General features: G+C 33.5%; 1 protein-coding gene across 2 annotated transcripts; it reads left to right on the top strand.

The window, feature by feature from the left end:
* The first annotated feature begins 4,181 nt into the window (after window positions 1-4,181).
* Window positions 4,182-10,361, top strand: LOC133675870 (uncharacterized). Of its 2 annotated transcripts, none has more exons than XM_062097398.1 (16): window positions 4,182-4,589; window positions 5,062-5,112; window positions 5,195-5,425; window positions 5,766-5,864; window positions 5,953-6,008; window positions 6,271-6,382; window positions 6,592-6,762; window positions 7,078-7,344; window positions 7,897-8,109; window positions 8,277-8,480; window positions 8,574-8,699; window positions 8,829-9,131; window positions 9,222-9,320; window positions 9,402-9,784; window positions 9,899-9,936; window positions 10,069-10,361. In XM_062097398.1, the coding sequence occupies exons 1-15, from the start codon at window positions 4,479-4,481 to the stop codon at window positions 9,930-9,932; spliced, it is 2,460 nt and encodes an 819-aa protein (XP_061953382.1). In that variant the 5' UTR covers window positions 4,182-4,478; the 3' UTR covers window positions 9,933-9,936; window positions 10,069-10,361. The 2 variants fall into 2 exon arrangements, with proteins under 2 accessions (XP_061953382.1, XP_061953380.1); XM_062097396.1 differs by having other exon boundaries at window positions 5,189-5,425.
* Window positions 10,362-12,657: the final 2,296 nt, after the last annotated feature.

Here is a 12,657-nt window from a genome sequence, read left to right as displayed (position 1 = left end):
GTCTGAAACACTCGGCCGAAGGTTGTTTGGTGACTGTTCATGACTTCAAGGGGTGCATGTTTGGTAAACCACCACCACCACCCTACCTTGGCCCTCCACTCTTAAATTCAAAATCATTTGAATTGCTCAAATCCCTGAAAACTACAAGCATAATTTGTCCTGAAGTTAACCATTCATCCTTATCTTAGTTCTTTCTGTAATGTTTGAAAGGATAATACTGGTTGTTTTTAAAAATATTTTTTTTATAAAAATATGTTAAAATAATATATTTTTTTAAAAAATTATTTTTAATATCAACATATTAAAACAATCTAAAATAAAATAACATTAAAACAATCTAAAATAAAATAAAATTTAAAATTTTATAGAACATGATGCTCAAATGATGCCTAAGATCTTGTTTGGAAACGCGGACTAACTTGCATATCCAAAAAATCCAATTTTTTCTGAAAAAAATATTTTTTTAATATATTTTTAGATAGTTTTGATGTGTTAATTTCAAAAATATTTTTTAAAAATAAAAAATATATTATTTTAATATATTTTTAAATAAAAATATACTTTAAACCAAGACGACAATCATACAAACAAACTTATAAAGCATGCATACGGGTGGTTTGCATCATGCTTAGTTGTAGCTCCCTATCTAAACCATCAATTCTCGACAAAGGTATTGAATTTAGAAACAATTTTTTAATTTAATTTAATTTAGTAAATAAGTTGAATTTAAATACTAAAAAAATAAAATAAAATTTATTATATTTTCTATAATACTCCATCACCTTCATAGGAAAATGGGTATTTTAGAGTGATTAGTTTCAACGTTATTTTATTCTCTTCAGTATAGTAAACTAGGGATGCTTGTTTTTGATTTATTTTTGTGGTATTTTAAAACATTAAATCCTATTTAAAATTTAATTTTTAACATTTAAAATGATTTTAAATTAATATAAGATTTCATTAAAAAAGATATTATTTGAATTTAATCAAGAAGGGTCCAATCATAATCACAGTGCCCCCCAAATTATGGGAAGAAATCACAATCCCAAAATAGTGGAGGAAACGTGACTCACATTCTTGAAAAGCTCAGACGGGAGACTTTTCCGAGCAATTTGGCCAGATAAAGTCATCAAGTGCATGTGATAGAACAGCTTAATGGAAGCAATTTGGTCCCATGGAAACCGAGTGTCGGAGAGGGCCAGAAGCTTGCTTTGCATCAATGGAATTGCATTTTGTTTTTTGCACCATTCAAGCTAACATCTTGTATCTTGCTGGGACCATTAGACACTGTTCATCATTTTCCTCTTGAGGTGGATCGATGATATTAAAGAAAGGTTAGCCGGCAGATTCAACATTTAATATCACTTTTTTGTAATTACTAGCCACTGTTTTAGTTCCCTGTTGGGTTATGTATTTCTTATTATATAATCATCCGATACAGTCAAGTTTCAAATTTATTTTTAGGAAAATATTTTTTAAAAAACCAAATTAAATTTTTTCTAACTGAAAAATATTTTCGTTCATCAACTTTTATAATAACAAAAAATTACACATTAAAATTTTAAAAACTATTCTCCATGAAACAAATAGACCTTTGATAAAAACCCGGAATGGAATAATATTTTATTCTCACGGTAATGATAATTGAGTTTTGATTTTTTTTTCAATGAAAATTAATTTAATAGATTTTTTTAACGCAGTATATAAATAGATTTTTATACAAAATATCAAAACAAAAACGATAACAAACATGCAAGAAATAAAAAAATCTATGTAGTAAGGACAGCAATTACTTGTAAGTTGTTAGAATTTAAGTGACGACATCCTCAATATTAGGTTAGTTTTCTAGCAGTTAAGACTTGGAATTTTTATTTTGACGTTGGTGTTCAATTTTTAAAATGATAAAATGAAATTCATGGATGAATTCGGTAGTGTTAATTTGTTTTTATAGCTGAGCTTATTTTCTAAAATGTTTTTCATATTATTATTTGTTTTAAAAAATAATAAATTAATATTTTTTTATAGTTTTAATATATTAATATTAAAAAAATAAAATTATTTTGATATATTTTTAATTAAAAAATTCTTTATATTACATTGACAAATACATATAAAGTGAAGACACTTCTCTGTGGAACTCAGGATCGTGAAGAAACAATTTAACTCTGGTGAAAAAAATAAAAATTACACGTGATAATCTTTTAATATACTTTTTAATTAAAAAAAACACTAACTTTAGGAAAATGAAAAAGGAAATCACGAGCCAAAATCATGCCCGACAACTGTGTATAATTAATTAGCTTAATGTTTTTTTTCTTCCAAGCCACCATTGCTTATACTTGTGTGTTTGGGAATTAATACGGTACATGATATGTTTTAAAAAATATTTTTTAATTAAAAATATATAAAGTAATATGTATTTTTATATTTCTATATTAGTACATCAAATCATTAAAAATATTAAAAAAATATTAATTTATTATCTTTTTGAGTAAAAAATACTTTAAAAAATCATTTAAATCACAAAGTTATCAAATTAGCCCTATTTGGGAGTGTGGCTCAAATAGAGATTGAACAAAATTTAATTTTTTTAATTAATTTTTTATATTTTTAAATTATTTTAATGTACTATGTCAAAAATAAAATTAAAAAAATAAATAAATAAATATATTATTTTAATATATTTTTTATTAAAAAATATTTTAAAAATTAATCAATACCACATTTCCAAACATCCTCAAAAATAACATCTACCTTGATTTTCTCCAAGAAAGCTTGCTGTCCAAGGAAAAAAAAAAAAAACAAAGCATTGCCACCGTGCAGGAAGAGTCGGATCCACCGACCATGTATGTTGTTAACAATATATTATTGAAAGGAATCAATGTGCTCTAATATATTACACCAATCATCAATCATATGGTTTTTTTTATATATATATAAATATATATATATATCAACCATCACATTTAACTTTTTTATTCTCTAATATTTCGTTTTATTAATTATTTTATTTAAAATTAATTATCACACATGTAACATGTAATACAATTTATTTTATTAACTATACCAAGTATCAATCATATGGTTTTAATAAAATCAACCATAAATAGATTTGGGCTTATTTGTTGGGCTGGGTTTGATGTGCTGCTCTGAACAATAGTACTTAATGGGCTTAATAGGGTTTTAGTGATCATAAACACTTGGGCTTTCTCCCAATCTGCATTCAGGGGCGACGATGAGCACATGCCTCCTTGGTCCTGCATGCCGCCACCTTTTGACTAGTGGTCATAGTTCACACCACCCCTACTCTTTTCCTAAAATTCTATCATTTATTTTTGTATATTTTATCTTAATTATATATTTTAATAATTCTGGCTGTTAGATATGTTTTGATTTGATTATATGTTTATTTGATTTTTGTGTTTTCCCATAAATATCTGTATTACATTCCTTAAGAGGGATTTAATATTGCTTTCTGTTTTTAAAATATTTTTTATTTTAAAAAATAAATTGATGAGTTTTTATATTTTCTTTATGATTTTGATGTATTTATATAAAAATAAAAAATTAAAAATAAAAAATTCTTTTAATATATTTTAAATTAAAAAATACTTACAAAAAATAACATGCAAGACACACATTCACTATAATAAATATAAAATAGTATATCGGATTTTTACATTTGAGGTGAAACCATTATACATCACTAACTTTAAAATTATATCTTTAATAAAAAATAAATAATAAAAAAATTAAAAGCAAAAATTGAAATTGAAATTTCACAATTTTTATTTTTTTAAATTATAATTAAAATTACAAGTCCATTGACACTCCAATGCTTTTCTAAAAACCAAAAGATAATAAAAAAGAAAAAGAAAAACGACAACAATTTCAATCATCAATAAACAATTGTTATATGTTAAAACAAATCCCAAACTACAAAACGAAGCAAAACTAACCCTTTTTTAGATCAAGATTAGAATAACTAAAACAACAATTCATCCCATTTTCTCACCTAAAATTTAATTTCAGCCCATTTTCTCACCTTAACAACCCATTTTCTTACCAAACAAACACACGAAAAAAACTTCAAAAAGGACTCAACCTGACCAAAAAGACCAAATGGTAATGAAACCCGAAAACGTTTCGTCTCTTTCTGTTCTATAAATGGCGGGAGTGCCCCTCGTTTCCCATCAACCCCCCCCTCTCTCTCCCCATCACTTGTTCACTACTGACACTCCAAGCCCTCTCAAAACCCTAAAAAAAATAATTCCCAAATCCTAATTTTTTCACTTAGACCACTCCTCAGTTTGTTTTTTCACTCAAGGAAATTTCTTGTTCTTCTCTCTCATTTCAATTCCTCTTTTACAAAATTTTGTAATTCTAGGTTTTTTTTTTAATTATTTTTTGAAATTAGGGTTTTTTCATTGTTGGGTTACGTGCACGAATTGGAGAGGTATCAGTGATTTGTTGAGTAAATGGAGGCGACGGCCGGAGTAGCGGCAGCCTCACGAGGTGGTTCGTTGTCGAGGAAGGAGTGGCGAGCGGTTACGGAGCAGCAGCACCGGAATGGTGGTGGTGGAGATGAGGTATTGAGTGATTGCTTTTTTGGTTGATGGGAAAATGTGAGGGAAAAAGAGAAAAAATTGATTTTATGTTTTGGGTTTTTGTTATTTGGTTGGGTTTTATGGAAATGATGTGGTATTTTTTTCTTATCATGTTTTTTTGACGTGCCAATCAGGGAATTAGGGTTCATTTCTTGCTTGCGTGTGTTAAAATTTACTTATCTAGGGATATGATATGTTAAAAGTTGCTGTGTAATGCTCGGTTTCCTTTGGTGGGAGATTGAACAAAGCTGATAATTCGTTTCTGTTTTCGTTTAAATGTGTTCTGTGTTGTGTTTGTATATGGACATTTAAATGCAAATCAAAGCAACTTTTTTCTCGACTTTTTCAGTATATACTAGGCAACCAATGTGGGCATTAGATTTTTCAGTATTTCTTAAAAAAATATGGGTATTAGATGTTTTTGGTCACTAAGTGTGGGAGTTGTTGATCACAGAACTTGGAACAGTCAAAGCTGGGGCAATCAGATGAGAGAACAATATATGAGGTAAATATTGTGATTTCTGGGCTGGACATTTGGTTAAAGTACCACGTAAAGTTAACTTGGTTTGATGTTTATCAAGGTGCAGCATGGAAGAGGGCCTGCTGATGTGGACTTTTGTTCGATCACAGTGGATGAGGGTTTAGATGATGACATTTTGCAGCAGCGAATTCACAGCATTACTAGACAAAGAGAAGAGTTGCAGCAGCTGGAGACTGAGCTCAGAGCTCAATTGATTGCGAGGTCTGAGATTATGGAAATGCAGAACAGATTCCATGCTCAAATCCAAGAACATGAAAATGCTGCCGCAAAGCTTCAGGTTTGGGAATTTTTTTTTATCTGTGGGATCTCTGCTTTCTTCTCCCTCTATGTAAATTGTCATAATCTGTAATTGCATTAAAAATTTTTACGCTAGTTGTGATAGAAGTTGTAAAATTGCTACTGTGTATATTTGATCACGTACAATTTCGTGTCATGAAAGAAAGCTATGTGTGTGTTGCAATTACAGTGATATCACCTGAAATCCTTAAGATCAGATCCATGAATGTTGTTGCATGTCTTAAATTTAACCCATATATCTGTTTTTAGACACAATGCATAGTGGCAATTTCTCATTTCTGCGACTTCCATCTTAAATGCAAGCTTACTTTGTTGTGCAGGAACAACTGCATGAAAGGGGACAGACCATACATGACTTGGACAGGAGAATGGAAGAAAAAGACAGGGAACTGCATGCTATTAAATTAGATAATGAAGCGGTTTGTTCATCTCTGTGCTGTACTTTTGAACAAAGTATTTGTGGCAAGCCATGCATTATGTGCTGTCTCTTGTCTCATTTTTTTGCAGGCCTGGGCTAAAGAGGATCTTCTCAGAGAACAAAATAAAGAACTAGCTACATTCAGGCATGTGTTCATTGTTTTGACACTGGTTCATGCCTTTAAACCTTAGTTTGATGATAGCAACAACATTCTAATCTCATGCAAGGTTTCTATAAGATGTGCACATGAAAAAATCACAGAACTATCATGCATTTAGGTCCTGATGACGGTTTTTAAATATGTTGAGGTTTATCTATGTATTAGTTTTTTTCCATTTGTCTTTAAGGTTAGGCTGGGTTATTTAAGTCTGGATGGACTAATTTAGATGGTCTATTCCTTTATGCAGAAGAGAGCGTGATCATTCTGAAGCTGAAAGAGCACAGCATATACAGCAATTGCGCGACCTTCAAGAACATATTCAAGACAAGGAAAGGCAGATTCTGGAGTTGCAGGAACAGGTCTGTTCATCTATTCAGTGCTGATCTGTTCTTCTGGTTCTGACTAGGTGTTGTTTATTGAAAATGAAAGTTTTCATTATAAGATTGTCAAACAAGAATTTGTAAAACAAAAAGTAACATTGTCATGTTAGCACATAAAAGCAGGAGGGAAAAAGAATTTGTAAAACATGTGTTTTGTAGGGAGTCTAATATTGATCTTTATCTTTCAGCATAGGGCTGATCAGGAGACCATTTATTTGAAGGATGAACAATTGAAAGTTTGGATTGCACGTGTTCAGGAGATGGATGCCTTGCAATCTAATGCCAACCATTCCTTACAAGCTGAATTGAGAGAACGCACAGAACAGTACAATCAGCTTTGGCTTGGTTGTCAAAGACAGGTCACTTGCTTTTTTCATCCATTGCACTTCTTTTTGGTCCTTGGTTTATATTACTTGGGCTTGAGGTGTGTGCATGCGAGCGCTTGTGTTTGCTTGTATGCATTTGTACACCTGTATCTCTGTCTGTATGATATTTTCTTGTATTTATTCAACTGAGTAACCAATTTCTACATTACAATATTGAAATTTTATTATAGCTTTCATTCCGTGGCCTGTTTTTGTTTGTTTACTACCATCACAGAACATTATACCATCCACCTAGGTTAAGATCTTGGATTGACTATTTTGTCCCTCTCTCCTGGTTACTGATATCAGTTTGCAGAGATGGAGAGAATTCATATGCATACCATACAACAACTTCAGTTGGAGCTAGCTGATGCCAGAGGAAGGAGTGGATCTTACACAGATGAGTCACACCTATCTCAATCAAACCCAAAGGATGTGTCAAGCTTTAGCCAGAACAATGGAAGGCAACTAGATGTAAATGGAACTACTGCCTCCAATGCTAATAATGGAGCATTGCAAAATGGGAATGCAGATAATGCCCTGTCTTTTGCGTCAACTGTAAATGTACCAAATCAGGTAGGATTCCTTGTCACTATGTTTTTTTTTTCTCCCATTAATCTTAATATATACCATCCTGTTCTTTTCCAAGTTATCAATGCGAACTGTAAATACGACATCTCTTCTATTCTACGGCATTGCTGGTCAGCTGCAATTCAGTATATGCCACATTTTGTGACATCATATTCCCTGTTCCCCTCACACTCTGGCCTCCATTATTCTAGCTTAGTTTTGAGTCTTTCATCCCTTTCAGGTAGCTGGTTCCATACTATACCCCTGGAATTGAGATCCGAGGTCATTCCTATTGTGATAAGAGCAATCAAAAGGATTCATACCATAAAAAAGATCTAGTATGATGAGATTATTAATTACAAATTGACAGGACAAAATAAAACCCATGGGCCATACAGATATAATATTTTGTAGGGGTTTCCAAGTGTTTGTCCCTAGAAAACTAATTTTTTTCTGTAATGCAGTACGTGATTGAAACATACTTTTTAGTAGGAAGGAAAATTAACTGTTCAAATCCTGTATCCATGACTTTCAATATTCTGTTCTGTTGATCAATAGACCAGCCATGCTGCTGGTGTTCCAATGGCTCCAACGTCCTTACTCGGGATTCCAACCTACCTTCCACCTGGGCAGGTGGCTGCACTCCACCCGTTCATTCTGCATCAACAGGGGATTCACCATTCTATGACATCACATGCTCCCCAATCTCATGCTGGGCATTTTCACTCAATACCAGCAGTGTCATCTCTCCCACAGTGGCAGAATCAACAGGTAACTATCAAAATGTAAACTTCTTCTGTCCTCATTGTAGTTGCATATCGTTGTAAATATGAAGCGTGCTTATTTCTATCTGGTATTAATAAAAAACATAGTTTCTAACCTAGCTGTCCATGATAACAATTTGTATTCTTTTTGTTTTTTTTTTAAATCTTCTTCAGGCTGTAACAGAGAGTGCACAATTATCTACGCAGAATCAACTTGCATCATCTCAAACTGATCATGATCCTATGAGGTCAGATGTAAAGTATGACTATGAAAGGCCTGTTAACGGCCACAACTTCCATCCAGACTATCTAGATGTTCATATCAGTCAAGGAGCAGAGCCTGATCCTGTAATCTTATCATCCACAGGGGAATCACAGGTTATGCATTTTAAGCTGTTGCACCACCCGTGGTAATGAACATGTTTCATGATGGTTATTGACTGGATTCGCAAAAAAATTAACCTCCTGCAGGTTCTGGAGTCGATTGATAGAAGTTACCTGGTCACTCCTCAACCTGAGCAGAGCCTGCAAGAGATTTCTTCCCAATTTAGTGATGCCTTGAGATTGAATACTCTTGAACAGACTATTGAAATGAAGGTCTGTGCTTATTTTTGCTCAATGTTCCTCTGCTTTTCTGGTGCCATTGGTTAACTTCTTTTTAACTCCATTAGAAGCAGCTGGCAATTAGGGCAGGGACTAAAATCAGTTAAATTTGAACTGGTGTAGGATCAAAATGTTTTGAACTTCAATAACCAGGGGCTAGAGGACCAAGCTTTGACAGAAGAGCAGGCTAGTTCTGCTGCCAGTGCATCACTCTCTGAAACATCTGTGCATTCAGTTAATGTCAGTGAAACCACAATCAACAATGGCACTGGTGCTGTATCATCTAAAGCATTTATCTCATCTGACCAGACAAATGTGGTCACCGGAGGAAAAACTTCAGACACTCCTCTCCTTGACGAACGATCTCTCTTGGCTTGCATAGTTCGCACTATTCCAGCTGGTGGTAGAATTCGGATCAATTCAACGGTCAGTAGTGTAAAAAATTATTTTCTTCTCATCTTAGTACATTGTAAAACCATTAAGAAGCAATGATAATTATCATTGTGTCAATAACAGCTACCAAATAGACTTGGCAAGATGCTTTCTCCTTTGCATTGGCACGATTACAAGAGAAAATATGGAAAGCTAGATGACTTTGTGGGTGGTCACCCAGAAGTGAGTTTTTGGGATCCTAATTTACATATTTGCATGCATAGACTGTATCACTATATCTGAGACTTTAAGTTGTGATTTCAGTTGTTTTTGATTGAGGGTGACTATATCCAGCTTCGGGAAGGAGCTCAAGAAATGATAGCTGCTACAGCAGCTGTTGCTAAAGTTGCTGCTGCTGCTGCAGCAGCAGCATCTCCTTACTCGTCATTTTTGCCTTCTGTGGCAGTTACTCCCATGGCACAATCTCATCGACTTAAGAAGGCTCCGTCAATTGAATCCAAATCTTCAAATGGTGTTAATTTTGGGGTTGCTAAAGGCATCTCCAATGTTAAAATTCTGAGCATTTCGAAAGATTCTCATGAGCTGAATAGGCAAGATTTTGATAGATCAGGCGGAAGCAGTACTCAAAGCAAGGGCTCAATTCATGGGACAACTAACTCAATTTATTCTGGAAAACAGCAGAGCAGGTATGGTTTAAATCCTACTAAATATTGCAGACTTTGCTATATATGTTGGATAATGTGTTAATCTGCACCAGTGGTTAAGGGCTCATTTAGTTTTATTTGACTGAATGTTTTCAGGACAACCGGGGCTGCATTAACTTCTAGAAGATAGTATGGTAATAATAATGATTTTTTTAGAGGAGCATTTGCATTTTATGCCAGTTCTTGGTTTAGTTGACCATGGTTTCTTGTCTTTGATTTGTGTGATTTGCCATTGATTAGTAATCAATTTTAATTTGTTTTTGCAGGAGGCAGTGATCAATGTATAAATGAACTTATGGAGTTAATTGGTGTGCAGATCGGGCATATATGGGAGTGATCTGCAGTAGAATGGTGCTCTTGCTGTAACTGCCAGCCATCTTTTGCTTCTTATAGAATCCACCATGGACTTGGCTGATTTTTTTTAAAAATCCTTTCTAATCTTATGCTTTTGGAAAAACTGCTTTCTCTTTTATGTGTGTTTATGATACCAAAGATTACACATTCAACTTTCTGCTTTGATATTCATGCACACAATTGCATCTGTGCATTTGATAGCCTATACTTCCTTTGTCAGTCCCTTGTCTTTGTGAATTTTTTCCAAGTTGGTCATCCTTGCACCTCTTAGTTCCCTTTTTAATTTCTTTGCTTGGCAAGATTTTTAATCAAGGCATTATTTCAGCAGCAAATGAATGCTTCAAAAAAAAAAAAAAAACTTTTGATGCTGAATGTTATTGTCAGTGCTGTTCATGCATTGTTCAGATATACCCTTTGTGTGTGAGAGCTACTTTGATCTCTTGATTGTAATCGATAATGTACAGTAGTGGCTGTCTGGTACCCCCTCAATCCAAAAATAAGTGGCAATCACACACGAAGGGTATAATTTAATTTAATTTTAAAATTATAACAAATATATTTTCCTATAAAAGCATATATTTTCTAATTTTACGAGTGGAACATTTTTTTCCTTCTAATTCCGAATATATATTATAGTAATTTTTATTCCTTTTTGATACTGAGGCTCGACATAGGTTATGCTTTATATATATATAAAGGGTATCATTTGATATTAATATTGTTTACAAATGATTTTAAGGATATATACTTGTATCTTTTTGGTATATTTGATATATCTTTCCAGTATATTCAAGAAAATAAATTCTCTCGAATACTAACTTTAAAATTAAGAAATATATACCGTGAAATTGTTCAAAATTGTTTGTATCTTACCACTATAAATATATAGTTTGCAACCTAAATCTTCACAGTCTCCTTGTCAAGTACACCCGAGTATCTGGAATTGATGTAAGTTATCGAGGACTGACAATTGCTGTGAAGTAGTCTACAATTGCACATCCCCATCTTAAAACACATGAAGAGTAAAAATAATTGATCAAAGTTCATCTCCACACAAACTGTCCTTTGTCTTCACCATCGAAGGGAAACCCAATTTTCAGTCTGCAATTATATGGATATCATCCAAGTTCCAATTAAACAATATGCACCAGAGTGGCCATGGTCATACTGATTGTTTCTCTGAAGCTTGACATTGTTTGAATGGGATTTAAAAATTCTTATTTTATGTAATATTAGCACCTTTTGAATCACAGCCTATGACAAGAATTGGCAGTGACTGCTGCATTTGCTTGATTTGTGATGGCACCGTTTTGGACCAAACAATGTCTGCATGTTCTAACTTGTATGAAGCTGCCTTTCACTGGAAGCTTTCCATTCAATGCGAAATAAAATAAAATAAAATAAATAAGCATTTTGGGTTTCACCTCTGCAGATTTACCTGAAAACCTCCAAGCATCATGAAAGTAAAAGATAAAGGTGCTTAATCATGTTCACAAGAGATATTAACTAGACAGCCTGCATAAAAGAAAATGAAGTTAGATGGGTATAGTTGTACTAGTTCTCCATGAAGTCCTTAAACTATAAACATTCAAGGCAATGAGCACCAGCTGGTTTCATGCATCAGAATCTCCGTCAGTGGCACTCGGTCGAGGAAATGTTGCTGTTGGAGATGTGGAGGCAGCTGTTGCTCCTGCTGATCATTCATTTGGAAAGGGAGCTTCTGATTGAAGAACATTGGTTGTTGAGGCATAGCAACTCGAGATGGCTACATGTACTGCTCTTGCTTTAATGCAGGCTGCTGCTGCTGGGGCATCTACAGTATTTTTTTAAAACAGGAGACATTCCAATTCAACAGCTGGTTCTCTGAAGTCGAATGTTTTTTTAACCCAGGAAAAACGAAGTAAAAAAGATAAAGTGTTCAGGTATTATTCAGCAAATTACTTGAGAAGGCATTGTGGTTCCTTGTGGTTGTGCATCAGCAATTCTTGCTAGGTACATCAGGTTCTGCTGTAACTGGGCTTGATACCTGAATCATTGGCAAATTTACATGAGCAGATGTGCATATAAGTGCCTGTGTAGAGGAACTACAGAGTTGCAGAATAAGAGCTAGCATAATTTCCCGCTCTTTCCCAACGAGGGAAGAGAGAGAATGGCAAGAAGCTTTTCAAATTACACTAATCTGACAGATATTAGTAAGCGAAGAAAGAGATTCAACAGTGATGCTCTGTTCCATTTCCAATAGCTAAAGAAAAAGGAAATGAATAGAAAATGTCAAACAAAAGCTAGATGAAGCTGATGAACCAAGGACTGAAAGCAAAACTATAAAAGCTCATAGCTCCCACTTCACACACTGTTCTAACGATCTCAAAAATATAATTCCAATCACCTCATTTTCAGCCAAACATGCTGCAAATGCAGTCTTTGTTTCCAATGCCATGTTTAAAACTATGGTTAAAGCTTATGTGCATTAATGCATGACCGTACCCTTTGAAACCAACTAA

The sequence above is a fragment of the Populus nigra genome, chromosome 16, assembly GCF_951802175.1.
Source record: "Populus nigra chromosome 16, ddPopNigr1.1, whole genome shotgun sequence".
NCBI classification, from domain to species: Eukaryota; Viridiplantae; Streptophyta; class Magnoliopsida; order Malpighiales; family Salicaceae; genus Populus; species Populus nigra.
This window is presented reverse-complemented; position numbering and strand designations above follow the sequence as displayed.

Bases quoted from the DNA above. Each gene is read 5' to 3' on its own strand.
- LOC133675870 (XM_062097396.1), top strand. From the start codon at position 4,479: ATGGAGGCGACGGCCGGAGTAGCGGCAGCCTCACGAGGTGGTTCGTTG. The intron at 5,426-5,765 runs GTTTGGGAATTT...TTTGTTGTGCAG, and splicing joins ATGCTGCCGCAAAGCTTCAG to GAACAACTGCATGAAAGGGG. The intron at 9,321-9,401 runs GTGAGTTTTTGG...TTGTGATTTCAG, and splicing joins TTGTGGGTGGTCACCCAGAA to TTGTTTTTGATTGAGGGTGA.